Source organism: Scomber japonicus, chromosome 11 (genome assembly GCF_027409825.1).
Source record: "Scomber japonicus isolate fScoJap1 chromosome 11, fScoJap1.pri, whole genome shotgun sequence".
In the NCBI taxonomy this organism is placed as follows: Eukaryota; Metazoa; Chordata; class Actinopteri; order Scombriformes; family Scombridae; genus Scomber; species Scomber japonicus.
Window position 1 is genome coordinate 18088285 of NC_070588.1, and position 27276 is coordinate 18115560.

Sequence of the window (27276 nt, forward strand, 5' to 3'; positions counted from 1 at the left end):
AACAGTCTGTTGATATCGATTTTAGCTACCGTCACTGTGTTAAAATATAAATACTTTTTGGAAATAAGTGTTCACAGTGACCAGCTGTGAACACATAGAAGCTAAATAATGGCAAGATACCTTCACATTTGAAAGTAACACTCTCAATTGGTTGTGTGAAAATCTGGCTTGGCTTGATTAAAAGCACTTCCATGACCCTTTTGCTTTGTTGTTTTTTAAGGTTTATGAATTTACCTGAAAAATGTTTTTTTCAGGTAAAACTGAAGAAGATGTTTTGGGAAAGTTGAAGATAAAAACTAGTCACCATTAAATCCAAAACAATAATTAATTAACATATTTATTTATTTTCTCTGGTTAGCAAAAATAAAGGTTTATTAGAGTATTATTTTACTTTAATTAAAATAGCTGATATAACTGAAGCATTTCTTATCTTTTGCAAAAACAAAACTCGCTCATATATGTCATGATGGCTAAAATCTAGCATCTTAAGTGATTTTCACATAATCTGTCAACACTGAACACTCCTGAGTCATCTGCTGAAAAAGTCTTTGATGCTCTTTTTTCTGGGGCTTTGTGCGACCGAGCCATGGTGTTGTTCGTAAGTGTTTTCTGGCGGCGTGTCCTCCCAGTCATTTGCAGCCTCCATTAAGACAGCTTCATCAATGTTGTCATCCGCAGTGAAAGACCTCTGAAACATCTCCATGATGCTCCTCTGATTTGGGTCCTGGAAAAACCCAAATAAGTGTAAGATAACAGAAACATTTTAGGTATGGAGATTCTATAAGCTGTGCTGGTACCGAGTAGTGTTTCGTGTACGTGTGTATAGTTTACCTTAGAGTGGAAGCTGGTGTTCACAGCATTGTCTGAGAGGTTTGACTCAGACAGACCAACCTGCTCCAACACATTCATTTTTTCCTGAATCATTGGCCTGGATGAACACATAGATACTGAACATTATAACTGAGCAGACACTTTTCATTTCACTGCTTGTCACAATATAGACAGGACCAGACAGACAACCCACATTACCCTGACCAAACATGCAGATTGAATAGCATACACTGACTGACACATACCACAGGTGATCATCAGCAGTTCCCTTGGCAACCAGGTAGTGAATGTTCACATTGCTGGTCTGTCCAATGCGGTGTACCCGATCCTCTGCCTGAATGAGAACCTGCAACAAAAAAATAATTCAACTTTAGAGCAATGGAAAAGAAAAAAGAGCATTTGAGGTTTTGTTTCCTGCTTTCATTCAGCTGCAGTGACCCCTTGAGGTCCGTGATTGCTTAAGAAAAATGTTAATATGTTATTATTCAGGCTTATAATTTAGCTGTCAGCAGTTGAAATTACAGAGCTATGAATATTTCTCCTTGAACCGAGGGAAACCACTTAACAAGACCTGTTAAGTTGAGTACTGTATTCTGTTTTTTCCCCCATTTACCAGTCTTGAAATGCCCAATTTGCCTGTATTGCATTCAGTATCACTTCTTCATCATTGCTAACTCCACTGTTGGCATTTAGAGGGAGGTTCCTTGTAAAATGTTTGTTTCTGGATTCAAAAGTGAAGTTATTCTCAAATGAACATATATGAAATAAGGGCAAGTACTATCCTCCCTTATTCCCTCACTACATCAAAAATGCTGCCATAATGTTGATTTTTAAAGCCACATTAATCTATTTTGTCCACACAGGACTATAAAAAACATTATCTCAAACACATTGAGAGAGAGAGCCACTATTACATATATATCACTGGCTTAAACTGTTGTTTCCCCATGTAATGAATCCAGCAGACACCACCAACATAAGCATGATTTTGCAGTTATGTTTTAGGCCACCTGAGGAATGTTAAGTCTCCATCACTTAAAGCCCAGAATAAGTCTCCTCCAACTCCAGAGAAAAATACATGGCTGCTAAATGTTGCACTTTCCATAAGCCATAAGTAGATTTTGTCATTTGATGTTGGCAGGTAATTTAAAGTGAAATTGTTAAGAACATTTTTTTTACTGCCTACAAGGTTCAACTGACTGAAGGGTGTCAGACTCTAAAAATCAGAGCAGCAGGATAAACGAGCTGGGTTGGACTGGAACCACAATCTAAAAAGGAGGACTACAGATGTGTTCCTAACAAAGTAGGAACGTGAACGTGCAGAATGTTGTAGACATGCCTTACCCCTGGGTTCCAGAACAGCTCGGCGAAAATCACCAGATCAGCGGAGTGCAGGGTGAGGCCCATGTTGGCTGCAGTGATGGACAGAACAGCCACGCAGCTCTTGGTCGAGTACTGAAACCTCTCACAGAGCTGCTGTCGATCAGATGACGGAGTGGTCCCGTCAATACGGATGTAAGTGACATTCTGTAGAGGGAATGAAAGGAAGCTCATGTTAATTGATGTGCCTTATTTCAACACAGCTATGAAATCAAATATTATTTTAAGGGAGCATATGATGTTTTTTGTGGTTTTCTGTCATTTATATACTGCTATGATGTTGGATGTCTATGGTAAAAGTCCAAAAACTGAAGGTGAATGTACGTAAAATGCTCTCCACAAGTCGTAAGCCCAGACTTCAGCCTGCTTGAAACGGTTCGTTTGCAAAGTTACATCTACTTCCTCATCAAACTGACATCAGATCGTTCACACATGCACACAAACGGCTGGCCATAGCTTTTGCTGCAGAAGTTGTTGCTAACATTTTTGGTCATGTTGTTTGCATTGTTCATTCACATAATTTGAATCTGGCTGAGGCTTGAACATGTGCAGATGTTTTTGAGAAGTTGACATCTGGAGTAAAGAACGCGAAAAAGAAGTGGTAAAATGGTCCGTTTCAGACAGAGGCTGAACTGATGGGCTACATAAAAGGCCAGGATATGAAAAATAGCAAGTTTTTAACTGTAAACAATGCCAGGCATCCCAGTAGAGCCCAAGAACAAAAACTATTTAACTGGAAATGTGTATGTTATGTCCTATTTAAAGGCAAAGGGAGCTGATAACAATGACTAACAAATATCAAATAGAAAGAGCTCTAGTAGCGGAGCAAAGTGAGCAATTCCCCAGATATAAAAAATAAAAATGTATTAAACCAGTTCCAAAAATAGTAAATAACTGAGTTCAAATGTGTCCAACCCTCCCCAAACTTGTTCCCTGCAGGTGTTGACCTAGGAGCTAGTCTGAGTTCATGTAATGGTTAAAAAATAGAAACAATTGTACTGTTTCTTTTAATAATCTTGTGCAGCAGTATCTGTGCATCTTACTCACCTTTTTTCCTAGTTCGGTGGTGATATGATCCAGGACTAACTTGTGATGGGCGAACACTAGAAACTTCTCTCTCCCACACTCCAACATGTCTGTGATGTACTCCCTGTCAGAGACATAGAAACATAGCACTCAACATGAAAATATTCCGTTTTTATGTGTACTTGCTAAAACTCGCTGATCTCAAAAGCCTGTACAACAGCACATTCTGATTCATTTTACAGTTTAATCTAAGTACTCATCAAATCTAAGCTGATCTGACTTACTGATGCCCACCGTTAGAACGACTTTACGTACATAATGGCTTGCAGCTTGGCTTCAGCTGTGTGGTTATAAAAGACGAGGAGGGCTGCCTTCTCTTCCATTTTCTGAAAGAGAGATAAGGGACAACACAAGATAAGAACTGACAGCAGATTCTGTTTGATGATTCGATAAGAGAGCCATTCCTCTGAGAAGCAGTGTGATTATGCACAATCAGGCTCAGCAACTCAGTCCCATCGGAGTGTATAAACACTTAAAATAATGCTCACTGGAGGATCTGGGGTGTTTAAGGCATGAAAGACTCATATGAAGAATAAGAGGAAAGAGGGAACACAAAAGTTTCTTAACATCTTCTTAACTTTAAGTCCTTTTTCATCCCAGAGACTTGATTTTAAAGAGGGTGTGCTCTGTTTCTTGGAAATGGGAGAACTTGCTGAATATGGAGAGGTACACAGAACTTATATTTTATATATCAGTCTTCATATGTGGTTCCAGCCCCCAAACCCCTTTTACGAAGTATCTGTATGTACAATAAATATGCACAATTTTCATGTTTTTATGGTCTACTTCTCCTTAATTAGGAGTTTAATTTGGGTTTTTATTTTTTTACATTTCCAGCAACATTTTTTTTGCAATTATTGCATCATCTGAAAACTTGTGTTGCAATTAACTAACTGTAATTTTATTTCCATTCTTTAGGAGAAATCTGTAGGTGATGTGGTGACTGGTTGAAAATTTAATTAATTGTGAAAACTGGAAAAATCACACATTTCTGTATTTATTTATTTGAGGTTTTTGTGAATACTTAAGTTTACATAACTTCAAAATGATATGACTTTCAATGGCTAATGTAAAGATTTGTAACTTACACTGCGATGTCCCTTGGACAGCTCCTTGGCTGCAGCTGACAGAGCAGCTTTTGTGCGGGTGTTGATCCCATCTATAGTCACTACCACAACCTTTCGCTGTTTAGCAGGAAGCTGGGAGAGAACGTCCGACTTAAGACGGCGCAACATGAGACTCTCCTCCAGCAGCAGCTTCAACTCCCCAAGATTAGAGGAGCCTGAGTAGTCCCAGCCCCAAGTATTCTAGAGGAGGGGATGAGCAAGGACGCAGAAGAGAGAAATTAAGAAAAGAGCAAAGCAGGTAGAGCTGAAGAACTGAGAACAGGTGGCTAGACCCTTGGAGATAGAAGTGCTCAATATCAAAGTTATTCTCAATCACACACCAGGATCAGTAAGAGATTAACTAGAAGTCTTAAAAGCTAAGATATCAGTGAATTTAATCAGGAGGTAAAAAGCTATCTAATTATGACTTCCATGGCGATGGCCATGGCGATCGAATTCACAAAGCAAAATCTCCATGGTCGTCAAAATTGGCCATTAAGACCAACTTAGGCTATTACTGGTTTAAATCATGCAGACTGTTTTCCACTTGAGTCCACTAAAAGTAGGTACATGTAAGTGCAAAGAGTAGAGAATCAAATGGAGAAGAAATAAATGGAAAAAATACCAGTAAAGGTAACTTTTGGCACTTAAAAACCCATCTGGTTTTAAGGAGGAACTACTGATTTTACAGGCCTTGGGGAGGACTACTGCATCTTCTAGTGTTGTCACTTAATGCAGCGTCAGTTGGAGCTGAATACTACAAGTTGGAAAAGGTGAAGCCCTCTGTAGTCCACTCATCTTCTCTGCTTGAGACTAGCAGCTCAAGGCCACATTAGCAACAACTACCATAACAAATCTGAATCTCTGAGCATTAGCAGTTCAGTTCTGCATTGTGGGTAATGTAGTTGCCAGATTTTGACAAAGACGTTATCTCTGGTTCTGCTGAATAGATTTTGATTTTTTTGACACTAGTGCACATACTGAACATCTCCTTCAGGAAAGTGCAGATTATAAAAAGGAAGTGAAGCAGATAAATCAATACATGCAAATTCCACAACTAAAGTCTAAAATCTATGTTTTCTTTGTTTCCTGGAATGAATAAATCTCACCAGTAGGAAGCATCACACATTAGGCAGACAAGGATTCCTCAGACTGAATCTACCTGTTTGGCATCACAGTAGCGAATCCCAAAATCATGAAACCGTGGGAAGAGTGTAGGTCTGACAGCCAGAATCTGTGTGTAGAGCTCAGATGGTCTGGACATGGCAGGGGTCCCAGACAGAAGAATCACTCTCTTTGCCGCCTGAGGACAGAAAAAGCAACTCTGATTAGAAACACTGCTGAGAGTCAAGGTGACAGAGCAAGAAATCCAATCCATGAGCCAAAAAATGCAACCATGAGCTGAGTGTAGCAGCTTTGGCTGGTTTGTAGACAATCATCTCTCTAATATAGTGACACACAGACAACTGCAATTGTACAGGGATCCTATCAGCACCTGTAGCAGATGTACAAATAAAAAAGGTCTAAGAAATATGAAACTGTTTTGGAAACTTTTTTTCCCCAAGTTTCTTAAAATAGTAGACATTCAGAGAGTGAGCCACTCTGACAAATTATGCCTTTTATTACTCATAGGCCCAATCAGTAATTTTGACCATGTATGTTACATGTGTATTTACACATGCTGAAAAATAAGCATTCTGTTGATCCAATGACAACTTGTATGTACTTTGTCTCATGTTAGTTAGTGTGTAAAAAGCACACACAGCTGCAAGACTCAGCCTTTGTTAGTTAGGGGTAAAACACATTTTAAATAACTGATGGCAAAAATCCCAGATCTGACCATGAAAATCAATTGTTCAGAGGCCCAATATTATGTAAACCAAAGCTTGTTTTAATGAATTATCAGGATCATTTTGCTAATTTTGCAAAAAGCTGGAGCTCCCTCGGTGCTATGCATGACCTTGGACTAATATAAAAGGAAAACTTTGCTGGATTTTACTCAGCAAAGTTTTCCTTCAGTTTGCTTCCTTGAACAAGATTTTGAGATATCCCACTGAGAATCAGGCAACATCACTATCAAATAAGAACATAATATATTTGCCATAGATAATAATATTCTGAATTCAAAAGCAAAATTTGGTAAAAAAGAAGGGAGAGAAAAGCACCTTTAGCAGAGGCAAAGCTGATTTACAACGAGCAGTCTTCATGTTCTTCAGAAAGTGAGACTCATCCTGCAAAGAATGACAAAAACTTTTTACAACATAATTGTCTGTAACAGAAAACGTGTTTCTAATATCAATCAATTAATCAACTGACTGAAGTAAAAAAGGATCTGAAGTAAGAAAACACACAAGTCAAAACCTGAGCATAACATGTTAGCTGCAGTCATGTCTAAATACAACACAGTTCAACCTTACAACTGACCATGATGAGAACGTTGAATGGACTTCCCTGCTGTTGCTGCTTCTCCATCCTGCTCAGGAGGTCGTAGCTGATGATGTTGACCAAACCAGATCGTAGGTTCTCTTTGGCTTTCACCACCACATTGATGCTGTCAGGAGTCAAGGAGGGGAGCCAGCGTCTGAAGGCCTGCACACAGAGACACTGACTCAGGACATTCAAACAAAGACTGCAAGATAACAATATTAGTTTTCAGGATTTACTTTTCCACCACCACTGGGAATATATTAATCTCTGTCTGAACACACAGTCAATAACAATAACTCTGTGAGTAAGTGGGTTAAAATGACTAAATCACAAATAATTCATCCTAATTTCTGTCACAGTTCCATTTTGAAAACAACCAATCATGAGGCTTTTGCGGACTGTCCACTAGCCCAAATGTTTCTGACAGTTCCCTCACTGACTGTCCATTCACCTGTCAGTGGAGCTGAATTATAGCTCCCACGCTCTGCAGTAGATTTGGCCAAATGCACAAGTCTAACGGTGCAGATAAGAGCCGAGCCAGACAGAGTAAGTGTCCTTTAATGGGACAAGATCCTGTGACTAAACTCTCCACCAACTCCTGATTGAGGGACCGGATTTGATCCAAGATATCCATCTATTAGACTGTCTTGTCAGTACAACACAAGGCCAAGAACGCTCGTCTGAAAATGAACTGCTGGTGTAGCCCATTAATGCTGCTGTGAGTTAAGCAGAGAACAGATAATAAAAGACACAAAGAAAAGAAAGTGACACCTGAGATGAACTCTGAAACTAGAAAGTGTGGAAATGAAACTAGGTCATGAACATTTCTATGATGCCAAGCGGGGGGGGGGGGCACGTGACGATGGCTTTGTGGTCTGAGAAGTGTACCTGTTAGCTGTGTGCTTTCCAGTAAAGGAAAATAAAGACATGAAGAAAATGAGTAAAAGTGTAAACCGTATATTTCAAGCTTTTGTAACAGGGACATGAGATCTGTTTGCTAGACAGAATTCACCAATGTAGCCAAAAAAGTAAACTGTACTGTATAAACATTTATGTGAACCTGTGGGACAAAGACACAGAAGCATGAAATTCAATACTGCCATCTTTCTTACTGGGGATAAAGTGTCTAACAAAGTCCTAGCAGGCCTTAGGGAACAATGTTAACATTCCTTTAATGTAGAGGTGTTTAAGCAGGCACCAGCATTATAATGTGTGGGCCAGAGCTTTGTCAAAGGAGTCTTAAGAATTTAAGACAGTATCTGCTTAATGCAAACCAATAATTATGCCATTAAATGGAAAGAAACCGATAAACTTTTAACACCAGCTATTCCAGGCACATAACATTGATTAAGTTTTGCTGAATGTTTTTACCTCAGCCCAGGTGAATCGCACAGAGGAAGGAGCCACAACCAGCAGGGGCCACTCACTCCTGTAATAGGCCGCTATACAGATGGCCTGCACCGTCTTCCCCAGGCCCATGTCGTCAGCCAAGAGTAGGCGGCCTTGTTTAGATACTGCAACACTACACAAAGGACACAAAGTCATATTAAAAAAAACACAGCTGGAAAATGAGTAGACTCACAGTGATCCAACCCTTTACATCTCCAAAAACTTAACATCACAGAGAAATGGCAAACAAACAGTGACTTGTTAAGTATCTTCTTATGTGCACAAGACTGAGCACATTATAGCACATGAATAGCTGCCTCTGCTATTGACAGAGTTGTTGCACTAATGGCTGTCCAAAGGCACCTACTTGACCCCCTCCCTCTGGAAGGGCATGAGACTGCTGGTGAGCGTGGGCTCGATGCTGGAGAGGTCTGCCTCAGGGACGTCTAAAGACCTGGCTCGGGGCCCATCCAAACTGGCAAAGAAAGTCTGGATTATTGCCCTGGGCAGAGGCTCCACCTCCACTGCTGCTATCCCACCGAGGAGATCCACTGGGTATGGAACACAGCACAGTTACACAAGATAGCAAACAACAGAGACAAACGGGAACACAAAAGATGAAACTGCAAAAGAAAGCAAATAATACTCACTGAGTCTCTTGTAATCCTCAAGTGAAAAGCTCCACTTTCTTGTTTTCATGTCTGCCAAAACAACCAACAAATGTTTATCAGAAGTTGTAAAATGCAAATGAACACGATGAATGATAATGATATTAATTGCATAATTTGACTATTACCATAGTTCTTTGTTGGCATTTGCTTGAATGCTCCAATGACATCGACATGGAACCCGATGTCAACCTCAAACTTTGTCCTAGACACCAGGAGGCATTGGCCCTGCAGAGATACCCCAGGTTTCTGCCAGCCGTTACATAGCTTCAGCAGAGCCCCCAGTGCTGCTCCGTCACGAGCTAGGCTGGTGGCTGCTGCCATGTCCACTGCATCCATTCCCTCCAGAGGCTTCAAAGATACAGAAGGAATAGATGCTGCTTCTTCCACTGCGACACAGAATCAAGAAGCACACAGCAGGTCAAGATGGAGCAGATGCAGCATTACATTTAGGAAAAGAGTGCATGCTTGAGTCAAACAATTTCATCTGGCAATTTCCTTAATGTACATACTTAGCTGTTGGTAGTCCTCCAGACTGAAGCTCCACGTCTTTGTGGCAGGGTCTAAGACAGAAAGAACATATTACCCCAGAAGACAGAAGTGCAGATATAGAGAGAATATACAAAACCAGACATGAGGAGCAAAATAACAATATGTTTAATTTTGTATTGCTGTTTAGGAAAACCAACAGCTTTGCTTTAATTGCAGTGACTTCAGACATTCAATATTAGTTTAGCCTAGCAGGTTGTTCCTGTACGTGGACATATGCATTATTTTAAAGTTGCAATCCCTGCTGCTGCAGAACAAAATGCAAAACTATTCTGAACAACTACTGAGGTTCAAACCACACACTAATTTGGGATACAGTGCTGCAGATTCTACACCTATTGTGTGTATTTGGGCTGAGTTGGACATATGAAGAAAACCAGGCATAAAAAAGGAGGATGCCATGTTTTTGTTGCCCTTTCTTGAATACTGTGTTTGAATTCTGGTTTGTAAAGGACGATGCTGTCCATCTATTTGCATTCCTGTACAACTTTTAAAAATGTTGTCATACTGACCAAGCTTATTAAACTTTAAATAAATATAATATAAAATCTTATATTTGTGTTTCCCACATGTTGAATATGTATTTGTGGTGTTCTTCTCCAACAGTGTTGAGAGGAGCAGTGCTGCACTGGCAGATACTTACCATAGTTCTTGGAGGGGATGGATTTGAAAACAGCAATAAGCTCTGCATGGTAGCTGACTTCTACTCTGAAACGATCCTCTGTGTGAGGTACACACTTTCCTCTCACAGAAATGGCAGGTTTTTTTGAGGGTACAGGATTCAAAGTTGCAGAGTTTGTGGGGAGCCGTGCTACAGGACTTTGGGCAAGTTTATTTGGTTGTTTGTAGAATGAGCCATCTGCACCACCAGAGCTATTGGAAGCAGGGTTTGGTTTGGTCTGAGATGTCTTCACACCAAAGCTTCCTCCACTGGGCAAGACAGGGCTGTTCACATGTTGGCCTTTTGGCAGAGGAAGTGGGTCAATAACTTGTGTCTACAAGGAAAGACAATGAAAGGCATCAAGAAAAGACTTATTATTCCACCCAACAATAACGTATTTAAAGTCCTCATCCTCAAAATTATGTTTTTTGTCTTACAGTTGAAAGTTTGAGTTTCAACTGTGCAGAATAATGTACTGAACTTAACATATTTGCATATTTATGGATTCTCACCTGTCTCGAAGAAGCAGAATTGTGCGGGGTACTCGGACTGATTCGTTTCCCATTGCCAGATAACTTTGTGTTTTCATTATTGAAGCTTTGTAGGTCTTTTTTGAAAGGTGGAACAAACCGTTTTGGTGCATTGGTTTCTCTGTGATGACTAATGGTTACAGGACCTGTAGGAGCGCTCGGTTTAGGGGGCTGAAATACATTTACTGATGTGCTGTTGTAGCCTGGTGAGCTCTGCTTCTTGGTGTTGACAGTCTGTCCAAGTCTCTCGGCTCTTCTCTCCAAAGCCTTCCTTCTGTTCTCTTCAATCTTTCGCTGCTGCTCTGCGGTTAGCTGATAAGACATCACGGTAACCGTTGCAGCAGCTGACACTAACTCGCTGCTTCACAGTCCAGATGACTAGTCACACTACGAGCTAGTGAAAACATTTAGGCATTGTGCTATCAGTGCAATTTATGACCTAGAGTAAAAAGTTTGCACTGCTAACGGTAGCAGCTAAAACGTTACTAGCTTGGTTGGCAACAGTAAAATGTAGCAATCACATGTATCGTAAGCGTCACAGTGATGTTGGACTTTACTGAGCTTTCATTCGTGGAGGGTGACAATCACAAGCCGTGTGATCTAAAGACGATAAAGACAGTTACGCTTGACTAGCGGCTAGTTGTCAACATGCTAACTGCTTCAGTTTCCTGCCGCGCAGGAAGTGACGTACGAAAACAAGCGGGCACGTGGAGGGGACGGTTGCTCGGTTACGTGTTGTGACATTCCAAAAAAGACTACCGACAGTTAAAACGTAGCAGTTTTTTTCTAATTCATGTTTTAATTAGTATTTTACTATGTTGAAAACAAACATGTTCATGTAACTATGGTAACTATGACAACCATATTAACCTGGAAGAAAAACGTGGCCACATTAGTTTTTCAACACACAAGGTATGTTCAGCTAGTTTTCTTTGGGGTTTTTTAGTAGCTTTATTGTCATTATATTGAGGGTCAGACAGCAATATAACGAAATTTACATAGCACTCCCTGAGGCATAACATTTAAGACAATTAAAAACAACTTAAGACATAAATACAACATTAACAATCTATAAGAGCAACAAAGTGCAATATGCAATAGGCTATAAAAAGGTTTAAACAGTAGCAATTCTAATTGTAACGGAAGGCCACAATCAGTGAGTGTGTGTGGGATGAGGGGATCAGACCGTGTTGATTAGCTTAACAGCTTGGAGGAAGAAGCTGTTTTTCAGTATTGTAGTGTGTGATTGAATTGTCCTGTATCGCCTGCCAGGGAAGTAGTTGGAAGTAGTGGTGGCCTGGATGTGTTGGGTCACGAATTATATTTAAGGCCCTGCCCTGACAGCGGGCTTGGTAAATGTCCCCAATTGTAGGAAGCTACGTCCCAGTGATGTATTGTGCCGTCTTGATGAGTCGTTGCAGAGCCCTCTGGTCCTCCTTCTTGGTGCAGCTGGTAAACCACGATGTGATGCAGTACGTGATGATACTCTCCACAGTGCACCGGTAGAAGTTAACCAGCAGGTTCTGTGGCACCCCGGCTCTCCTCAGCTTCCACAGGAAGAACAGATGCTGTTGTGCCTTCCCAATGATGGTGGATATATGTGCAGCCCAGGAGAGGTCCTCAGTGATGGTTACCCCCAGAAATTTAAAACTGGGGACACTCTCTACTGCTTCACCATTAATGAACACTGGCTTGTGATTTGTTCTCGTCTCTTTCCTGAAATCCACTACAATCTCCTTTGTCTTCTTATTATTCAGGATGAGATTATTAGTGGAACACCTGTCAGGTTTTGCACCTCATCCCTGTATGCTGATTCATCGTGTTGGAGATCAGGCCCATGACTGTCGTGTCATCTGCAAACTTTATGATGATGTTTGTTGCATGGGCATGCTGACAGTCATGGGTGAAGAGGGAATACAGGATAGGGCTCAGGACACACCCCTGAGGAACACCAGTGTTCAGGATGAGAGTGGACAATCTGAGGACGGTTGGTCAGGAACTCCAGGACCCAGTTGCAGATGGTTGTGTACAGGCCCAATCCATGAAATTTAGACATTAGGGTGTTAGGAATGACAGTGTTAAAGGCTGAACTTAAGTCCAAGAAGAGCATCCTGACTTTTGTGTCAGGACATTCCAGGTGCTCCATTGTAGTGTGGAGGGCAACACAGATTGTGTCTTCTGTTGATCTGTTTGCCCAGTAGGCAAACTGGTGTTGGTCTAGTGTGGCAGGGATGGAACGTTTAATCTGGGCCAGAATTAATCTCTTAAAGCATTTGGCTATGACTGGGGTCAGTGCAGTTGGTCGATAGTCATTTAAACAACTAATTATTTTTTGCTTGGGAATAGGCACGATGGTTGTTGCTTTGAGACAAGTTGGGTTCAGGGAAAGGTTGAAGATGTTAGTGAAGACCTCTGCCAACTGATCTGCACATGCCTGAAGTACCCGCCCCGGAACGCCGTCTGGTCCAGCTGCCTTCCTCGTGTTGATGTTGCCCAGTGCCCCCCTGACCTCATTTGAGTCCAGAATGAGTGCCTGAGGATCTGGTGGCAGCCTGTCCATTACCCTGGTGTTGTTATCTGCATCAAAGCGGGCAAAGAACATGTTAATGTCCTCTGCTAATGAAGGACTGCTGCTTTCAGTATGATTGTCATTCTTTTTGTAGTCTGTCATGACCCGAACACCCTGCCACATATGTCTGGAATAGTTATTGGTGAAATTTTCCTCAATTCTGAGTCTGTAGCTGTTTTCCTTAAAGTGATGGTTCGGCGTAATTTCGACCTAGCGTCATATGCACCATGAGGTCTATCTAAACACCACCTCAGCCGTTCATTTTCATTTGGTCAGAAAATAGTGGAGTTACAGCCATCAGCAGAATGGCTTAGTACAGGGGCTAACGGGACCACCAGTGTATCTCGTAAATTACCCCACTAATAATGCCTGGATTGTTATCAAACTTCTACAGTAGTACAAATAGGGTCTTTACTCACAAATTGGTGCATTGGAAAGTTTGTAAGTACACCAGGAGTTAATTAAAATAAACACTTACCTGATGGCTTTTACTCTGCGGCTACTGCTAAAGCTGTAAACATCGTCAAAATATCGCGCGATCACGCACAGATCTTTAGATGTGCTGTGCGGGTGTCTGGTGAGACCACACGGTATGTCAGTAATCGCTCGATATTTAGATTTAGATAGACCTCATGGTGCATGACACTAGGTCGAAATTACGCCGAAACATTGCTTTAATGCCATGTTTAAGATTTCTCCTTGCTAGGCTATAGGCTGTAGTGTCATTGGCTCTGTAAGCAGCATCTCTAAGCCTTAGCAGGCTCCTAACTTTGTTGTTCAGCCAGGGTTTCTGATGAGTGGTTTGTAAGCTGGCAACATTAACAGAGAAAGGTGATCAGACTGTCCAAAGTGAGGGCATGACACAGTCTTGTATTATCGTCCCTGCTTTCAAATGTAAATTACACTGTTAGCCACAAAGTGAGGACATTTATCTGCTACTCTTACTTTCTTAATGCTAAATACAGTTTTGCTTTACTTAAAGTAAGGTTAGCTTTATGCCTTATGTTAATTCTCCACTACATTTATTGCATTTATTTGGCAGCCACAGTTACTTCAAGAGATAAAAGGACGGGTTCACAATTGTTCAGGTCTATCTTAAAACAACAGTCAAGTGCCCAAATTAACTTTTAAACAGTTTTTCTTGCCTGTCCAAACTGGCTATTAGAAGATCCCTTCATAATGCACTTACAATGTTGGGATGGGGGACATCATTTATAAACCTACTACTGTACAAAAGTTTATTTAATTGTTTATCTGTGGCTAATATGAAGCTTCAGCCGCCCATATGAGTCAGATCAAATCAAGCAGATATCTTTGAACGTTTTTGGTGCCAAAATCCCTCTTTTTGTTACTTCCATTGCAGTGCAACGGGAAAACACAGAGGGTATTTGATGCTAAAAAGACTGTAAATGTGGCAGATAACACCTTGATATGACTAACTCAGACTGATGAAGCCTCATATAAGCTTATAAGCATCACATGCATATAAAGTGCATTTGAAGGGGATCTTTTAATAGCCAGTATGAACAGGAGGAATGACCTCTTTCACCTTTTTCATTGTTCATATGGACACCTGACTGATGTTGTAAAGAGTTGAAAAACTGAATCTATCTAATCTGCTTATTTTTACTACTGAACCAATTAGTCAACTTAATTAAAACTGACACGATTTTAACCTACAACAATTTTAAATAATCCAGTTATAGTTTTTTAAGTTTTTTTTTAAGCTTAACTGTCAAAACATGCTCCAGCTTCTCAGTTGTGAACATTAGCTGGTTGTTTTAAGCCTTTCCTGATCCTAAACTATAAGTCTATTTGGTCAGAATAACATAAGTAGTTCAGTGAGAAAATTGGGAAATTGCCATGGGTACTATTTTCTGATAAACCAAATTATTAATTAGTTGGGAAAGCGACCATTTGTAAGCATTAATCCACTTTCTAGACTAATTGAAATCTGTGCCGAGCAAAGTGACGCTATTTACATGAATTAGGCTACTGTGAAAATTTTGTGTTGTGCCTCGGTGTTGTCTGACAATTTAATTATTTAATTATTGATAATGAGCGGCTACAATTAAATAAAAAAAAATCTCCTGTTTTGCACGCTGAGAGGCAGAAAACGGAGGCGATGGACTCCTGTCATGATACCTTGGCTTTTAAAAAAAAAAAGCCCATTAATTGACTCTGGTTGTAGTAATGAGCTGGCTGCTTGCATCACGGTGAGGTGCTGACGTGTGGCGTCTGGGAGCTGTCCCAGGATTCATGGTGCTGAAGCTGCACCAACAAACCAGCACAGCCAATTATCACAGGATGATCCGGGGCTATACGGACGCTTTCACGCGCAGAAGGACGGTCCGAGTATATCCTGCTGGATTTTAGCCTCTACCAGGCGGATTTAATCATTTAAAAAACACCCCCTCGGCTTGTTCCTCGGACGTGGCATTTCGATCATTTGGGATGTAAAGCTTCACGGAGAGTTGCTGCCAGCGACCTGCAGTCTGGCTGGAGATATATGAACGAAGGATAAGAGAGAGAGAGAGAGAGAGAGAGAGAGAGAGAGAGAGAGAGAGAAACCCTGAAACTGTGGGTCGTATAGAAATCGTTGTAACTCGCCAGGTAAGACAGATTTCGCTTCTTAACATGGCACCTCGTTTAGACTTTGATTTGCTTTGAAACCTTAAAAGACGTCGACAGTAATGTTGAGCTCTGTTGGTTTAAAATGTCTGAATATTGTGGATTTTTTATTTATTTTTTTTATTTGATTTTTTTTTTAAGATTGGGCGCTGACATTTTGTTTTGTAGTCTGTGTCAGTCCATTGTACCAAAAGGCTGATTTGATTCTCGGTTTCTGCCCTCGACGTGGATCTGGGGGGAGAAGCCAGTCTAGAGAGGCTAGTTTATGTTGCACAGACCAGGCAGACTATTAAGGCCATGAAATGACAGTGGACACTGAGTGAGAGGGCCAGAGCCTTATTACTTGAATGCATATTCCTATCAATCTAACATCTGACTTTCCTCTTTTAGCCGGTCCATTTATTGAACTTAATGGCTTCAGACACTTGTTTGCATCCGTGGGATTTAACTGCTTTGTGGATTTACAATCTCATGTGGAGCCGATAAAAGACCCTCAATTGGAATAAATGAATATCTCTGTATAGAAAACTAAACCGCTGCTGTAAAATCCTAACAAAACACTTGAAAACGCCCCCTTACCCCCCTCTCTATCCCATCTCACGACATATGAAGCAGTGTTGGCTCATGACGGGGGCACATACAGTACATGCTGGTCTCTTCCTGCACCTTTTCTCGGTGCTGTGAGTTTGTGGCCGGAGACAGGGTGATGCTGCGCGGCCAGGGCATGCTGAAGAGCCGCTGTTGCGTCCTGCTAGGTGACCTGAGGGTGCTCCTGCTCGGGCCACCGGCGCCGCCGACGCCGCTGCCTTCGCTGACCCCCATGAGCAGTCAAGCCACGGAGAGCCATGATCCAGGTGTCGCCGCTGCCGACAACAACAACACGCTAACGAGGAGCCACCAGCACGCGGTGGACCGGACTACCCCACCTGCAGCAGGAGCCACCGGGCCAACCGAGCGGCCGGTGGCGGGCTGGGTGGATGCTGCAGAGCTGTCGGCGGCGCTGCGCGGCTGCAGTAGCTCCTCTGATGACTGCTCAAAGGGCAAACTGGAGGAGAGGTTCTCCCTCACCAGCTACTCGGAAAGTGGCTTCAGGACGCCTGTGTGCAGGATCTGCTTCCAGGGACCAGAGCACGTAAGTCAAGGTTGAAAATGTTAAATGTTAAAGTAAGATGTGTGTGAAATGTTGGAAGTATCAGTCCAGTCCATTGATTAATTTCTCTGACACATGTTTTTGTCTAAAAAAAAAAGTGGAATCTATATTGTATTGTGTTTTATTTGGTGGGGATCAAATCTGCCCCCTCTTTGCCCTCTGAGGCTCATTTCCTGTGATGATCCTTTTCCAGCAGAGTCTCTATTACACATGGGGTCCCTGGTCAAGCCTGTTATCTTGTGAGAAACCCCCCACCAGTGTCTAGTTAGGCCAGCCACACAGCTGGAGAGCTCTCTGAGCAGGGATGCTCCTCACTTTAGATGGCTTGAGAAAAAAAAAGCAGCAGTGGGAGGATAATGAAAAACCCAGTGCCCATGGTTGACAAGTGTGGAGGATACACTGAGACACAGTAACAACTCATTATAGCCAAACGCTGTGAATTCATATCGAGGCAGTGCATGCATGAAAAAATCAAATAATGGCTCTCACTCTGCTGCTCACACGCACCACCTGGAAACAGCAGAAAAAAGAAAAGAAAATGTGTACAGAACAAATGAGAATCACACTGTGTGCATTTAGAGCCATATTGATGATAATGTCACAGTAGATCAATCAGCAGAGGGAAAAATCAGAGAGGAGACTGTTGAGGGGCAATAAATAATATTGAATTATAACAGAGAAGCAGGTACATCAGTTACACCGTTTGACGGAGCCTTTGAGACCACCTTGACGAATATGTCACACCTCACCAATTGGTAATGGAGGTACGGAGGTTATAAAGAAATGTGAAGCAAGAAAAGCGATGTGTAGAACATAACTTCTTTATCCTGCGGTCTGCACTCATAGTCGCTTTTTTTTACACAAGCAGCAGATTTACTGTATAATTTCACGGTCATTGCTCAGTGTATAGCCTATAATTTCTCAATGTTTCATCAACTAATTACTCCAACATCAATTTTGTGCACCATTTCACCTCTGAGCTCAGTCTCTCTAATTATTACTGACATGGGGTGTAGTTATGAGATTGGAAGACAAGGCCTCAACCTTTTTTTTGTTTTGTTTTGTTTCTTTCTAAAACTCTATGGATAGTCAGCATACTCTGCTGTGCATGCAAAGCACTGCCTTCTAAATTCTCAGTTTCCCATGGCCCCCTCTTCCTAAGACTCATCTAATCGATGCCTCCTCCCTCAGCCGTTGCAGCTCGTCAATACCACTTGATTTCGTGCCGTCCTATCAGTATGCAAGTTCTTATCTATCACTGGCCTTCCTTTTCCTGTCATCTCTGCTACCGGTTTTGGGCGAAGTCCAGATATGGATCTGCTGAGGTGTAAACGAGTACAAGGAGAATGAGGCTCGGTTTGAAAAGAAAGATGAATGGACTGCCCACATGACACCGTGTGATACAGGCAGCGGGGACATTAGTTTTACTCTGTTCTCCCTTTAGCCTCCAGGATGTCACATAGACCACGGCAGCGTGTATCTGATCTGACAGTCCACCTCCAGAGTACCTCCGTCCCCAAGGCTGCGATACTCACGACAGAGTAAAGAAGGGAGTGAGAGATGTGGCTTTCCTTAAGCACCCCGCTAGTAGAAAGCCTTGAGTGTCTGACAGAATAAGCCACTGAAAAACGACGGCGCTCTAATTTAATATGACACCATACGATGTAATAAGTCCGTGTTGTGACGCCTTTTTTGTTTGAGGTGCCGGCACTGATTCACAGTCTAAGTCTTCTGTTGTTTTAAAAGATAAGTTCACACGTTTGTCTCCAAATCTGTCTTTAACGCAACACTCACAAGCCCATATATATAGAGCAATTCATTTGTTGTTGTGATTGTTCCTCTTCTCCGTATCGGCTGTGAGGTGATTAATCCTTTTGTAAGAGAGAGGTGACAAAATCCACAGAGTTCTCTTAACATGTAAAAATGCAAAAAGCTGATGTGAGGCTTCGGCAATCCTGTGTGGAAAATATCTGCTGTAAGTTATGATTTACCCTCCCGTAAGATTTCAACAAGAAAACTCAAACAGACACTTTCATACTAAAAAGATTGTGGATTATGTCTCCTCCATGAGATCTCCTCACAGCCAGTAAAGACAGGAGGGATGATTACAGTGACCAGTAACCCTTTCTCTGGATATCCAGAAAGCGTTGATAGAGTCCTATTACAGTACTTCCCCAGACACACAGATTATATTCATGAACAGTGAATGCAACCTCAGATGATATCACATAAACTCATATCTTTTTATCTCTGTAGCGCAAGTCTGTGTTTTTATAAACAGCCCGTTCTCAGTTCTCCTCAGCTAAAGGTCGAAAAGAAGCTTTACAGAGAGCCTCTGGATTTCTTACAAAAAGCACTTTCTTTATTCAAGCTTTTGCTTTCAGACTTTCTCAACCTCATCACTCAAAGAACCATTGTTAGAAATTTCTCTGCTGTATTCCCACAGAATTTTGAGAGACAATGGTGGTTGGACCTCAGTAGACCATGTGTCCGGGGGCACATTTTTACGTCAAATGCATCATTCTGGTGCACTCTGAGAGCAAAATGAAGAGGTTATATCTATACAAAATAAAATATCTGTGCTCTAAACTATTTATTGCTTTAGTAATTTAACTACTGGTTGTATAGATATGAATGGTGATGACACATCCACAAAGCATGTGAAAGAAATTTTGCCATTTCATAAATGTTCCAAACACACCATCAAAAAAAGACTAATGTCCATATTTCAGCTCTGACACAAAGAGAGCAGAAGTGATTATCCAAGTTTGACTAGTTCAGTAGGGCAGAGGAGCTCTGGTGCAGGGCGAGATGCTTTGCTGAACATTTTGAAGAGGTTACAGACATGTTTGGCTCACTATGAAACTGTGGTGGCACAAAGTAGACTATGGTGGGCCGCCACATTCTATATAATTAATGGGAAACACTGAAATAAGCAAACGATTACCATACAAAGCGGATATTTTAAAATAAGAGCACACAGAAGAACCCAGTGTGATATTTCCTGAATTGTCACGCACTGTTATGTTGCAGCGCCCTTTGGGGCTGATGTGTCCACTGTCCTGTCTTCACTCCAGCTCCATGTTGGGAATATCTGAGTCCCTGCTGCTTAGAGAGAGAGGGGGAAAAAATGTTGTCTCTCCCTCCTAAATCACCACACAGTTAATGCACTCGCCCGGCGTGTTTGTCTGAGGCACAATGAGAAGCCTCGAGGGGTCAAGATAGCATCGTTCTTTATGGCTGTGCTGGAGCATTATGCCATCTGCGCTCCGTCACATGGAGGCAGCTTCTCTGCCATTTGTTGAGAACAGGATATAAACACCTTACATAAGCAGTTTTTGGTGTTTCTGAAGTCTAGAAGTTAGTTCATAGACTAAAGTTAAAAATCCTAGTCCTTTTATTCATATTCATTACAGTCACTGTGGGTCTAATGGTTCCTTAAATATATGTTTTACAAGGAGTCATTACAGGTAAGTACATTTGAAATTGTACGACCATCAGTTTCATTATTCAGTGATTTCACTCCAACTTGTTGAGTGTAGTTAAAATATGAATGCAAAGCTGTTTTTTGGAGAGCCGCAGTATTGTACGTTTTCATAAAAAGAAATGCTTGTGGCCCGAATGGCACCAGTTGTTGTAAAAATCGCCCTCCTTCGCAGTCTGTGCGAGCAACTTTATAACGCCACAAATTTCCCCTCGCCTCGGGTTAATGGAATTCACTCGCATTGATTCCAGACCTCGAAGAAATGTGAACAGCCATCGCTAATTTAGTTTCATGTCATTATATACGTCGGGAGTGGATCCAATTTCATAAGGATTTCTCCTAAGGTGCACCAAGGTTTTTTTCCAGATAATGCAGCACAGAGAGAAATTGAGTAACGCAGCCGAAGCAATCAAGTGTATTATCTTTTTAATAAAGTTGATTTTTTCAGTGATGATGGCTGTTTGAACAACAAAAGGACATTTAGTTATCACTTGTGTTACACACTGTGTGTGTGGGGGGAGGGGGGGGGTGTAATGTCACATTTCAGGCGGTCTCTCTGTTGCTGTAGTTGTACTGGAGTGGTCCAGGTTTCAGCTCTTGGCTGCGATTAGGCCGATCACAGCGAGCGGTGTGAGTCCCACTGGACTCGGCAGAAGTGTTCTGGTGCTCCTGCCAATACACTCCTACCCCGGCCATCTGCGGACGGGCCTTTTCTCCTCCATCTCCTCGTTTCTCCCTCCCTCCTCCTCCTCGACTGAGGCGCTGCTCCGCCTTTCAGAGATGTCAGCACAGTTTTGTGTTTCTCCCCATAGTCTCCGTGTCGTGTTGACAATTAACTTAGAGACCGAACGCTCCCGCTCGGAGGGGTCGAGAGTGCTCCTGCAGCAGAAGGGTTTGGGCTAATTCATTTTTTCATTCTCTGCAGTCTTCTTCAGTGGCATTAAGATTAATTTATAAAAGAAGTCCTGCTTTGAATGTGAACTGCACTAAGGTGGCAGGCCTACATTTTTTGGGTCATCATCTACATCTCATATGACAAAACCAATATATTTTAATGAGATAGGAGCTCAAGGTGAGAGACTCAGTCTGAATATATTTTAAGAGTAGCTGGTTAACAATGTGGCAGGGCACAGATCTGATGCCAAATCAAGTGAATTTCATGATTTCATTTTAAGTTGAAGGATCTAGGAGACCTCTGCAGGCACAAAGAAATCCACAATGATCCGGTCTAAGACCACACGCTGGTCAATCTCACCTCTTTTACCCCTTTTCAGCAGTGCTTTGCTGAATATGCAAAATTTACTACTGTTGACCACGGAGCAGCTCCTCATGAGCAAATTCAGGATAATGCTCTGCTCAAAAACAGGCAACTTTTGGGCTTCTGAACATCAAGGCCAGGGCCATCCAGAGGTTAAACACAGAATGGAGCATCACTGTTAAACTTTTTCAGTGAAATCTATCATAATTAGCAGGAAGAGCAAGGGGAGTAAAATCCTGGATGACTGAGCTTCACCCCAAAATGACCAGTATGTCAAGTAAACACCTCTTCAATAAATAACAAGCTTTGGATTTTGTTTGTGTGTGTTTCTGTGAAATATCAGAGAAATGAAGAATAGACAGGGCACTCACTGTTTTAGGTTTTAGGATTTATCTTTAATAAAGATCAGGTGCAAGCTGAGAAGGAGGCATGGAGAGTAGAGAGAAGAGTAAATTAAGCGTTTCATCTGCATTTACATTTGGTCTGATTTAGTCTCACTACATTTGAGTGTTTGTGTGAGTGTGAATGCTCTACAGTGAATCTTTAGCGCCGTGTTTAGCAGCTTTGTTGTTTGACAGAAGCTTCAGTAACTAATCCTCCACCTCTCAGCAGTGCTACTAATCAAGCAGTTTGCCTGTCAACTAGATGTAAAGCAAAGCCCTCATTTCACACCTGTGTGTGTGTGTGTGTTCGTGTGTGTGTGTGTGTGTGTGTGTGTGTGTGTGTGTGTGTGTGTGTGTGTGTGTGTGTGTGTGTGTGTTCAAAGCTCTAAAAAAAGAAAGAGAAAAAGCACAAACAACTGCAAAGAAATATCAATATCAATATATGTATATGTAGTGTAATGTGCTGTGTGTTGTTGTAAGAAGTTTTCCTGCGGGGGGTAAATAAGATAAGAAAACTTTATGTAGCAGGTTGATGATAATAATAACTACTCCTCCGGCCCTTAGGCTTCAGTCCAGAAAATATGAAGCAGAAAATTTGAGCAATTTTTGTTTTTCCTTGTAGTTTGCAGCATATTTTTTATGCTTTCATGTTTTCTACTGAAAAATATAACACAGTGTGTATCAATGCTTAACATGTGTGTTTCCGTAGCAGCAGCAGCACAGATTGTAGGATCCAAAGTAAACATCTGAAACAAAAAAAAAACACATTATTTATTTAAAGTGAGATGAACTATGATGACCGTTTTGTCCTGAGCTGACAGCTGCTGTTAGCTGATACTCACTGAGACTGTGTCTCTCCTACAGGGGGAGCTCCTGAGCCCATGTCGCTGCAGCGGGTCGGTACGCTGCACCCACCAGCCCTGCCTCATCAAATGGATCAGCGAGAGAGGATCCTGGGCCTGCGAGCTCTGCTACTACAAATATCAGGTCATTGCCATCAGCACCAAGAACCCTCTACAGGTGAGCCGTGGATGTAAAGGGCAACGCTGTTGTCATTTGAAAAAGTTTCTATTTGGGGAAAGAAGCAGCCATTTTATCAGTTGAAATATTCACCAGTTTGGGATTAATGGCCAATTTATTTAAGTTCTTGGAAGACCTGTTCTGCCATCTCAGTGAGAGAGCTGTTGTGGTATATAGGACCCCCTCAAAAACGAGATGGTTCATCTCAAGGGGTTTATTCTAATAAATAAATTTAACATAAAGTGCTATATTGGCCCTTCTTCTCTTGGACTCATTTAGAAGCATGTTTGCCTCTCATATCAAAGATTTTTTTTTAATATTAAAAAACAAAAACATAATTTTCAGAAATCATACAATCTTTACTGAATTCAACTTAACTTTTTGAATGAAACAATTCAAAAAGTTCCCCCCCTCCTTTCTATTCAAGAGACCAGACAGATTGTAGAAGGAACTTTCCTCTCTTCCATCACTTTGGTGATATGATGGGGTTGTCGAGTGAACAAGGATTTCTTTTAGGTTTTTCAAAGCAGCACTGATGTGTGAAACACTGCTTTTTGATGCTTACAACTGTAACATTCCCAGAAGTTTGACACTTTCATTTTTGGTGGAAGCATTTAAGAATCTGTTTTGTGAGAAAAGCAATGAAACCCAAAGTTTCTACCATTTAAGCACCTCCATGGTTGCTTGCTGCCATTTGTGGGCAGAATATGACATGTTCTAGATAAACAAGATTTACATTTATTACTTTATTCATGTGGCTGGCGCTTTTGTCCAAGGAAATGTAGAACTGAGATACAATCCAGGGCACAGTAGATCAACGAGAGGCCAGTCCGTTAATGCTTTTTCATCGATGATGGTTCCTCCTGACTGTGACTTTATCTTGTGTACACTTCTCATTATGTGTGTGTTCTTCTGGTCGCTCCCTACAGAGCGCTCTCAACTGTTTAGTAAAGATAAAAGAGAAACACGAAGAACTAACTGTGGTCTGGATTTTCATACAGTGGCAGGCCATCTCCCTGACAGTGATAGAGAAAGTGCAGATAGCGGCAGCCATCTTGGGCTCCCTGTTCCTGATGGCCAGCATCTCCTGGCTGGTGTGGTCGTCTTTCAGCCCGTCGGCTCGCTGGCAACGCCAAGACCTGCTTTTCCAGATCTGCTACGGCATGTACGGCTTCATGGATGTAGTCTGCATCGGTGAGGTGCTAAACTTAACGCTGGCTTATTGTACTGTGTGACTGAACTTAATGCTTACAGTTCTTGGAGTGGGTTTGTACATGAGATTAATATTGAGTGTGTAATATCCTACGTTCAAAACAAACAGTAAACATAACGTTGTAGGCGCTCAGAAGAATCAACAATCAAACCCGCAGACAACACAAATGATGAACGATTCACATTGTGGACAATATATACAGTAAATCTGCAGCACATTGTAAACTACTTCAAATAAATATTGAGTGTTTGGTTTCTTAAAACATATGAGCTCAGAATTTATATTGCACATGTTTTTGTAACATTCACTATGAAATAGTTACTATATTAAAAGATGATGAAATGCTGGGTTAAAGCTTGTTTGATAAATTAAACATGAGGGCTGAATGTTCCCAACATCGTCTTTGCAGCAGCTGAAGTGGTTTTCATTGCATACATTAAAATGCTTTTGAATCAATAATAAAAGCTGCAGTGCCAAAATTCAAGCAAACTTTATTCATGCTGCGCTCATATAAGTGAGCACAAATGCCACAACAAGTGAAGGCTGCAGTGAAACATTTTTTACCATCTTCTGAACTTGTGTGGGTGTCCAAATTAAAACTTGTAGCATCCGCTTTAAGGCTGCTGTCCTCTGAAGCCTGCGGTGTGTTTTTCCAATGACTGTGCAATGGCATCTCCACATTATGAAACCTCTAAGTGCCACTGCAGACGACAGCAGGATGAGAGGAAGAGGAGACGGATTGTCTCCGGTTTGGTGGCGAAGAGTATGGAGTCATTAACTCTGCACTTTAACTTGTCACCTGGCAAACATTAAAGAGCAAAGGCTCAACTTTCACTTATCCGCACACAAAGTTAGAGAGAGAGAGAGAGAGAGAGAGAGAAACTGAGCTGAGGAAGACAGATGGGATTTGTTTTTATCCAATAACTCTGTAATATAGAAACGGTTGGGAATTATTAAATGTCCATATTTTCCGAACTTGGATCACTGTGGTTGCTGCAATGTTTAAGCTCATTTCAATTTCAATTGCAATTTCTCATATCAGAGGACAATATTATATTATAACTGCACTGTAATAAGAAACATTACCACTCTTAGTTAGCTGCAGTACTGTTTGCTGGCTTCAGGAAATGATTTAAAACCATGTATGAAGTATTTCTCTTTACATGACTTTAATATGATATAAACATTAATATCTCGGTGTCCAAGCTCCTCTCGTGACAGATTTAATCCAATTTCCCAGATACTGAATTCAATGAACACAAATCAATAAGCAATTTTAAACAGCGATAAGATGTTATCGAACAATCCCAGAGAGCAAGTGCATCATTTGTGAGTATTGCTGTGTCATAAATTGTGCTGTGTCTACGATCTTTCTAAGAAATAGAGATCTTATCTCGGGGGTTATGGAGCTAGACTTGAAAGATGAGTTGTTTTGTTCTGCAGCTTTAAAACAAGTGAATCTCCCGCTGCATAGATGACCTGTATATCACTTTGCAGTGTCATTAAAGTGATGGTTCGGTGTAATTTCAACCTAGCCTCATATGCACCATGAGGTCTATCTAATCAGCGCCTCAGCCTTTTTTTTTCATTTGGTCACAAAATAGTGGAGTTAGAGCCATCAGCCGAATGTCTTAGTACAGGCACTAACAGGACCACCAGTGTATGTTGTAAATTACCCCACTAATAATGCCTGGATTGTTATCAAACTTCTACAGTAGTACAAATAGTGTCTTTACTCATAAATCGATGCATTGAGTTTGTAAGTACACCAGGAGTTTATTAAAATAAACACTTACCTGATGGCTTTTACTCTGCGGCTACTGCTAAAGCTGTAAACATCGTTGAAATATCATGCGATCACTGAAATACCGTGTGGTCTCGCGAGACACCCGCACAGCACATCTAGAGATCTGTGCATGATTGCGCGATATTTCGATGATGACCCTATTTGTACTACTGTAGAAGTTTGATAACAATCCAGGCATTATTTGTGGGGTAATTTACGAGATACACTGGTGGTCCCGTTAGCGCCTGTACTAAGCTATTCGGCTGATGGCTCTAACTCCACTATTTTGCGACCAAATGAACATGAATGGCTGAGGCGCTGATTAGATAGACCTCATGGTGCATATGACGCTAGGTCGAAATTACGCCGAACCATCGCTTTAAGACTGCTGCCAGACAGTGACATTGTCTAATTGATGCTCCCATCTCCACAGCACTAATTGTCCACGAGGGACCTTCTGTGTTTCGCATATTCCACCGCTGGCAGGCCGTGAACCAGCAGTGGAAAGTCCTGAACTATGATAAGTCTATGGACAGCGTTGACCTGAAGGACACCACTGTGGACAGGACTCTGTCTCAGCCCACCCAGGGCTATCAGACTGGGGTAGGAGTGTCCACCTCCACCTCCTCGCTGATGGTGGTAGCCTCCACAGCCGACGGCTCCACTTCTACAACTGTGGTGACGGCCTCAGAAGGACTGGGAGCACACATTGACCCCAACAACGGGAATGTTGTGCCCGACCAACACTGTCCCTACAACATCCTCCACCTCCTCAACCAACTGAGGCAGCCAGAGCCTCGCAGCCAACCCAGCAATAGCACACGAGAGCTGGTCATGAGAGTCACAACAGTCTGAGGAGTCCGTTGAGGCCTTATCTCACATGGAGGTGAAAGATTTATGAAACAGCTAACAGTTGAAAAAAAAATTGAACTGCACTGGATTAATACCATGTTCTTGTTTGTTTCAAAATGCATCTCTGGTGTCCTCACATGGATTGAATAAAAGTCAAAGTTGTTTGATTTGCAGAGCTGGTTGGAAAATAATTATTTGGGGGATTCGGGGATGAAGAAAGATTTCTATAATATGTGCACGGATGTTTATTCTCAACCTTTGTGAACGATATGCTGTATGATGAAAAGAATCTAAGTTCAATGG

At 41.6% G+C, this 27276-nt stretch overlaps 2 protein-coding genes across 2 annotated transcripts; one reads left to right on the top strand and one right to left on the bottom strand.

The window, feature by feature from the left end:
- Nucleotides 1-330: 330 nt before the first annotated feature.
- Nucleotides 331-11051, bottom strand: smarcal1 (SWI/SNF related, matrix associated, actin dependent regulator of chromatin, subfamily a-like 1). Its single transcript, XM_053329186.1, has 17 exons — nt 10610-11051; nt 10080-10431; nt 9400-9450; nt 9016-9276; nt 8870-8920; nt 8587-8770; nt 8202-8352; nt 6828-6992; nt 6569-6634; nt 5566-5706; nt 4386-4604; nt 3553-3623; nt 3259-3361; nt 2176-2358; nt 1077-1177; nt 832-928; nt 331-724 (listed from the first exon to the last, which is right to left on the bottom strand). The coding sequence occupies exons 1-17, from the start codon at nt 10949-10951 to the stop codon at nt 530-532; spliced, it is 2733 nt and encodes a 910-aa protein (XP_053185161.1). The 5' UTR covers nt 10952-11051; the 3' UTR covers nt 331-529.
- A 5422-nt stretch (nt 11052-16473) lies between these two features.
- Nucleotides 16474-26984, top strand: marchf4b (membrane associated ring-CH-type finger 4b). The gene is made up of 4 exons (XM_053329193.1): nt 16474-16959; nt 22967-23122; nt 24124-24316; nt 26555-26984. The coding sequence occupies exons 1-4, from the start codon at nt 16474-16476 to the stop codon at nt 26974-26976; spliced, it is 1257 nt and encodes a 418-aa protein (XP_053185168.1). The 3' UTR covers nt 26977-26984.
- Nucleotides 26985-27276: the final 292 nt, after the last annotated feature.